Source organism: Echinops telfairi, unplaced genomic scaffold (assembly GCF_000313985.2).
Source record: "Echinops telfairi isolate 266 unplaced genomic scaffold, ASM31398v2 ScPeMD7_443;HRSCAF=831, whole genome shotgun sequence".
NCBI lineage: Eukaryota > Metazoa > Chordata > Mammalia > Afrosoricida > Tenrecidae > Echinops > Echinops telfairi.
In genome coordinates, this window is record NW_022104341.1 from 5,940,749 (window position 1) to 5,947,047 (window position 6,299).

The 6,299-nt window shown below is 60.1% G+C and overlaps 1 protein-coding gene across 4 annotated transcripts in view; it reads right to left on the bottom strand.

Annotated features, from left to right (window-relative positions):
• Positions 1 to 6,203, bottom strand: part of KCNC4 (potassium voltage-gated channel subfamily C member 4) — a 54,303-nt gene extending 48,100 nt beyond the window's left edge. For all 4 annotated transcript variants that reach the window (XM_045292147.1, XM_004699203.3, XM_004699204.3 and 1 more), the window contains exon 1: positions 5,009 to 6,203. In XM_045292147.1, the coding sequence (XP_045148082.1) occupies positions 5,009 to 5,689 (681 nt within the window). In that variant the 5' untranslated portion in view covers positions 5,690 to 6,203. The remainder of the gene's footprint in view (positions 1 to 5,008) is intronic.
• Positions 6,204 to 6,299: the final 96 nt, after the last annotated feature.

Below are 6,299 nucleotides of genomic sequence, written 5' to 3' on the forward strand. Positions count from 1 at the left end.
GGCCTTGACTTCCCTTCTCTGCTTGCACCAGGGGGGAACCAGGCCCGCCCCTCCCAACCCAGCCTTTGCCTTTTTCCCTAAGAAAGCCGCAGCATAGGGGGATAAACACGAGAGAGAGAACTTAAGATCTGGGTCATTCTTTGCGGAAAGGAGACCCGAGCTTAAGTCTGCAGAGGAAGATACATTGGAAGGGCTGGGGGGAGAGGGGAGAAGGAACAGAACACCCTCACCCCTCCCTCTGCCTCTTGCTGAGAGGTGCCCTCCGGACCCCCAAAGCCTGAGGCTCTCTCTAAGCAGCAGGTACAGGAGGCAGCTGAGCCTAGGTTTGAAGCTGTGGGACACTTACCCTCTCAGGGTAAGTTTCCTTTTCTGGAAATGGAGGGTAATAATCCCTGGCTCACTCGGACCAAGGGAGCATCTCACACAAGAGGGGCGCTTCTCCCCACAGGTCAGGGTAGAACTCCCCTTGTGGGTCTCTGAGACTCTTAACTCCTTACAGCAGTAGAAAGCCTCATCTTTCTCCTATGGAGCGGCTGGTGGTTTCAAACTGCTGACCTACCTGCTAGCAGCCAGACGCTTCATCCACTAAGCCACCGGGGCTCCGTGAGGGGTTACGTGTTGGGCTGCGAACCACAAGGTCAGCTGTTCAAAACCACTAACCACGCCACAGCATGGTCAAGCCTTCTATTCCTGAGAAGGAAGAGTTACCATCTCAGAAACCCACAGGGGCAGTTCTACTCTGTCCTGCAGGGTCGCTATGGTTCGAATTCACTCCATGGCAGCGGGTCTGGGGGGCGTAGATGCAAAGCCCAGCCCGAGCTGCATGCCTGGAGCACTTGGGAAGCTATGGGCCACTTCAGAGCGGGAAGTCCTGTGGGAGAGCGCGGTCTGTAATGCCAGACTGCTAAACACAGAGTCAGCAGTTCAAACCCACCAGCCAGCTACTCCCGGGGAGAAAGATGAGGCTGTCTGTTCCTGCAAGGTGCAAGTCTCAGAAACCCAAGAGGGCAGTTCTTTGTCCTACAGAGTCCTGTGAGTGGCAATGGACTTGATGACGGTGGGTTTGGTTTTTATTGTTGTTGATAAACTCTGTAATAGGGGCACCAAGTTAAAGCTCAATCAGCCCGAGGTCTCTCTGGAGACTGAGTGTGAGGAAGGGTCCCCATCCATCAAGTCCTCAGAAAAGGAGGTACAATTCTATAGGTATGGAGACGGTCCAAGCCTCTGTGAAACCCCTTCAAGCCCTGAAGCCTCCTGGCTGTTGCTAGTGAGACTGCCCTCTGCCTGGGTGGTGGACAGGTGGACACAAGACCAGCCTGTCCTCACTGTGGTCAGGCCACAGCAGCTGCTGCCCAGGGGCCAACCACAGTGAAAGGAGCAGTGGTGAGCACCCCAGGCCGGGAACCTGACTTACGGGAATGGCGCCACAGGCCAGGCCGGTAGCTAGGCAACAGGCTCCCATAATCAGCTCAGCTCACTTTCCGTTTGTGTCTGCTTGGCTCCTGTCATAACACGCTACTCAAATGACCAGACCGCTGTGTGAGAAGAGACGCCTTGAGATGGGCGGGGTGCGCGCCTCTGCCCTTGGTCGCCCTCGGCCAGCACCCCAGCCCTCCCTGACCCAGCTTGGGAGCTCCGGGCTGCAGGGCCCTTCCCTCCAGAGAGGCAGTGGCTGGTGGAGGGAAGGCTGCTTGAACACCTGAGCGAACAGGGAAGAGGGTGGGGGGAGTAGGGAGAGAGTCGCAGTGGTACTGAGGTGGTCAGAGGAAGTGGCAGGGGGAGGGCTTAAGCCCAGGACCCCTTGAACAAGACTGTCCCCTTAGGCATAAAGGGATACCAGAGCAAGTTCCTTTTGGATGTCCCCATCTGGCTCGTAGGTCTCCGGCTGTCACCCACAGGAGGAAGAGAACTTCCAGAACAACTCCCAGGCCAGGCCAGCGGGAAGACTAGGTTGTCATCAGAGGGTCAGGGCTTGGGAGGCAAGGAGGCCCGCTTTGGAGCCCCTTTGGAGCCGGTGATCTCTGGGAAGCTGTTTACCCCTGAACATCCTGCTTCCCAATCCCTTCAATGGGAATAGTATCTCTTCCTCCCCAGATCATACCCACCACCACGCAGTATTTTGGGCTGCAAAGCACAAAGCTGGTCGGTTCAAACCAACCAAGTTCTCTGAGGGAGAAAGATGAGGCTCACCTGTGCCCATAAAGATCAACAGTCTTGGAAACCTGGTACAGCATCACTATGGGTCGATGGCAGTGGGTTTGGTTTGGTACAAGGGGAAGTACCTACACAAGGTGCTCAGTAAGTGGCAGTAAAGACATTCTTGTAACCCTCATTGTGGGTCACTGTGAGCAGCTGGAGGGCTGCCCTCCTCGCATTCCTTTGCAGTGGGCACGTCCTCTTTTGGCTCATAGGCCGGTCCATGCAGCTACTCACACTAGGGTGAAGAGCGAGGTGACTGGAAAGGCAGGGAGGTTTGCCGGCTCTGCTGCTAGTTCAGTGTCTCTGGCCAGACCCTTCACTGCCGAGGCTCCGTTCTCTCGTGGCAGAAACAGGGAGAATTCACCCTGCCTTGCCCCATACTTCAGATGGCAACCGGCATGCCCTGGCTGGCTGGTGTGATTCCATGTCAAAAAGGCAGCGCTCCGCTGCTGTGCCAGGGAGCCCTGATGGTGCTAGGGTTCAGCGCTCGGCCAATGGAAAGGTTGGCAGTTCGTATCCACTGTAGGAAGACCTGGTGATTTGCTCCAGTAGAGACCACGGCTAATACAACCCCAGGGAGCAATTCTACTCTGTCACAGGAAGCCACTCTGGATTGAAAAATCTACTCATCAACACCTAAAAGGACAACACTTTGGGATCCTGCAGGGCTAGCAATGGGGCAGCCCAGGCCCTGAGCCTATTCGCAGAGCCCCCTTGGTTGGGTTCCCTGCTGAGCGCTAATGAGAAACACACTCACTAGTGGTACTCTCTCCTGGAACTCCAGAGGGACGCATCCGAGCAGGTGAAAAGCCTCCAGAGAGCCCAGAAGACTCAGCGGTCGGGTCTGGCTCCCCTAATCACCTCATCTCAGTGCTGCTTCTCTGGCTTGTCCCCTTCCCCCATCTCCATCAAGCTAAAAGTCTCTCTCTCTCCTCTTCCTCATTTCCTTAAAGGGGGATATCTGTGCGTGTCCCTCTGGGGCAGCCAGACCAGAGCTGCCACTAGCAGGCTGCGTTTACTGTGTGGGACGCCCATGGACAGCACTCACCTGGCCCTTAGGCCAGGCCACACCATTGCCACGCTCTCCCCTGGAGCTGCCCTGGTGTTGGGCTTGTAAGAAAAAGGTGAAGGCAGCTGCCGCGGGCTTCTTCCTCAGTGCTCAGTAAGGTCCCGTCCCTACTGGAGGCTCAGGGGAGGCCACTGCCCGACACCTCCCTTCTCTGGCTAGTATGTTCTGGTGAGTATGCCAGCCTGGGCCCTCTTGGCAGCCCTCCCTCCCCCCACTGTCTGGCCTCCCCTGGGTTGGGAAGTGGAATGTTTCCTTCCATGACTGGGTAGAGGCCCAGTACAGGTGAAGCTGGGGGTGGCAGGGCTCTGAGACTCATTAGCATGACAACTTGGGAGGACAAAGGTGACAACCTGTGTCCAGGTCAGGAAACAGTCCAGATCCAACAAATCATGTGGCTTTCCTGTTGGCCAGACAGACCCAGCTACAGCCTCAGGATGTCCCAGGAGGCCAGGGTCCGGCCCCCAGGGCTTTCTTCTACTGAAGCTAAAGCCGGGAGAAGGAATCCACCAGACAGTAACTGTTTGGTGTCATCGTTATCGGTAAAGCCATCCTTTAGGGTTAAAAGCACTTTTTAATAGCTGCCCCATTATAGTGGGGAGAGTTTGAGTATCTCTCCTACCAGCCCTTAGATAGGAAGGGATGAAGGGGCCCTAAATTGAGTTCTGAGAAGCTTGGTGGCGTGGCTGGCGTCAGGGGGATGTGCATTGGGAGGCTAACCATCAAGTCGGCCGTTCAGACCCAACGAACACTTGACGGGAAAGATGGGCTCAGAAAGATGTACAGCCTCAGAAACCCACCAGGGCCATTCTCCTGTCTCTCTGAGTCAGAATCAACTCAGTGGCAGAGTTAGGTGGGAAAAGCCTCGGTCTTGCCTAAACCAACCTGTTCACACACACAATTCACGCAGGAACGTGCCCCAGGGGTTTCTGGGAAATGCGTGTTGCAGCCAAGGAAAAACAGCAGTGAGGAGTCTGGTACCACCACCATCCCCCCCCCCCCCCACCGCCCTTGCCTCCCCTCTAGCTGTGGGGGCTCAAAGGGCCCAGAACACCAGGCCCTGCTTATTGTTCCTCTTTCTGCTGAAGCCAGGCCAGGCCACATGTGCTCCTGGCCAGGCTTGTCCCCCCGGGGGGAGATGGCATGGGGCATGCATCTTGATTTATCTTTTCACAAGAGAAGGCCTCTCCAAAACCTGGCCCAGAGGCCTGAGCTCTGGTCCCACCACTGCCTGCCATGAACCGAAGATGCTGGAAGCCTGTGGCCTAGAACCAAGGAATCGTTCCTACTACCCAGGGAAGCATCCAGCTTGATGCCTGCTGGCCAAAATAGGTGCCTAACACACCCTGGTGCTCATCTCCTAAACCCTCCTTGACCCCAGCAGAGGGCCTAATTCCCAAAACGAGGCTCTGTTGAGGCATGGGGGGCATGAGACAACAGTCCAGACCAGCGACCTGAAAAGGGGGTGGAAGAGAGCTAAGAGCACCCCACTCTGCGGGGGGGAGGGGGGCGGTGCTGCAGGGAGACTGCTGGGATTAGATCCAAGTAGTCCTGTGAAGTGTGTGCAAGCTCCCCATGAGGCATACTGGAGAGGGTGGGAGTGTGTAACTCCCCGGAGATGGGTTGGGAGAGGGCAAAGCCACCAGGGTAAGGTAAGCCACAGTCTCTCCAGGGTCCCTCTCCAGGCTGTCCCTACCCACCACCACCTGGACCCCTTCACAGCCCCTTCATCCTGCCACTCACCCTGGCCGCCCGAGACGAGTAGGGATCCTCGAAGAGCGCCCACATGCGGGGCTGCCAGCTGCGGCAGCTCCCGGCCCCGGCACCCTGGCCCGGGCCGCCCTCGTGGGGACCCAGGCGCTGCAGGGCCAGCTCCCGCTCCTCGTCGCCGCCCTCGTCGCTGGGCCCTGCGCCGCCGCCGCCGCCTCCGTCCGGGCTCTCGAAGATGTCGAGCGCCTCCTCGGCGTCGCGGTGCTGCCGGTAGGTCATCCAGCAGCAGGGCTCCACGTCGGTCTCGTCGATGCCCCAGAAGGTGAGCTCCTCCTCAAAGAGCGGCCCGCACACGTCGGCCGGGCAGTGCAGCTTGCCCGTGCGGTAGTAGTTGAGCACGTAGGCGAAGACGCCCGGGTGCCGGTCGAAGAAGAACTCGCAGCCCCCGCCGCCGCTGCTGCCGCTGCTGCCCGCACCGCCGCCATCGGATTCCGCCCGGCCCCCGCCGTCGGGATCGGCCAGCCAGGCGAGGCGGGTGCCCGGGAGGGTGCGCAGGGTGCTGCGGTAGGTCTCATGTCGCGTGCCGCCCACGTTGATGATGATCTTCTCCGACGCCTCGCCCTTGGCCATCTCTTCCTTCAGACATGTTTTGGACGGAGGCTTGTTCCCCGACTTGCGCCCGCGGTAGGAGGAGACACACACCGAGCTGATCATAAGCAGCGCTGCGGGGCTCCGGCTTGGGGCGGCCGCTGCCCTCCAAACACCCTTCCCGAGGAGGCCGCGTCAGACGGGGGCGGGGGGAGAGGCGAGCAGGAGGAGGCAGGAGGCGGCGGCGGCGGCGGCGGGCCCCCACTGCGGCGTGGCCCTGCCCCTGCCTGCCTGCCCCCCGGGGCGCGAGCGGGAGGAGTTGGGTTTCTCGGGTGCACAGGTGGTTGAGGTTGGGGCAGGCAGCGCCGGGGAGGGAGGCGGGCGCGGGAGAGGTGGGCCCCAGGACGCAAGGGAGGCAGGGGCAAGCGCGCACGCTCCCCCCGCGGGCACGGGGCACACAGACGCTCGGGGCTGGGGCACAGCCCCCCCGCACCCCCACAATAAAACAAGACGAGGAAGCGCACAGGCCAGGCGCACTGCGAGCGGTCGGGACGCGCGCGCTCACACTCCCACCGGCCCCCCTCCGGCTCCCCGACCGCACCGAGCCCCGGGAGCTGCCGGCTTCCCCGCGGCGGCCGCAGCGCAGCAGCAACAAGTCTTCCTGGCGGCAGCCGGGGCCGGGGCGACGCGCTCACCGCAGCGGGAGCTCCGCGAACCCGGGCTGCGGGCGGTCACC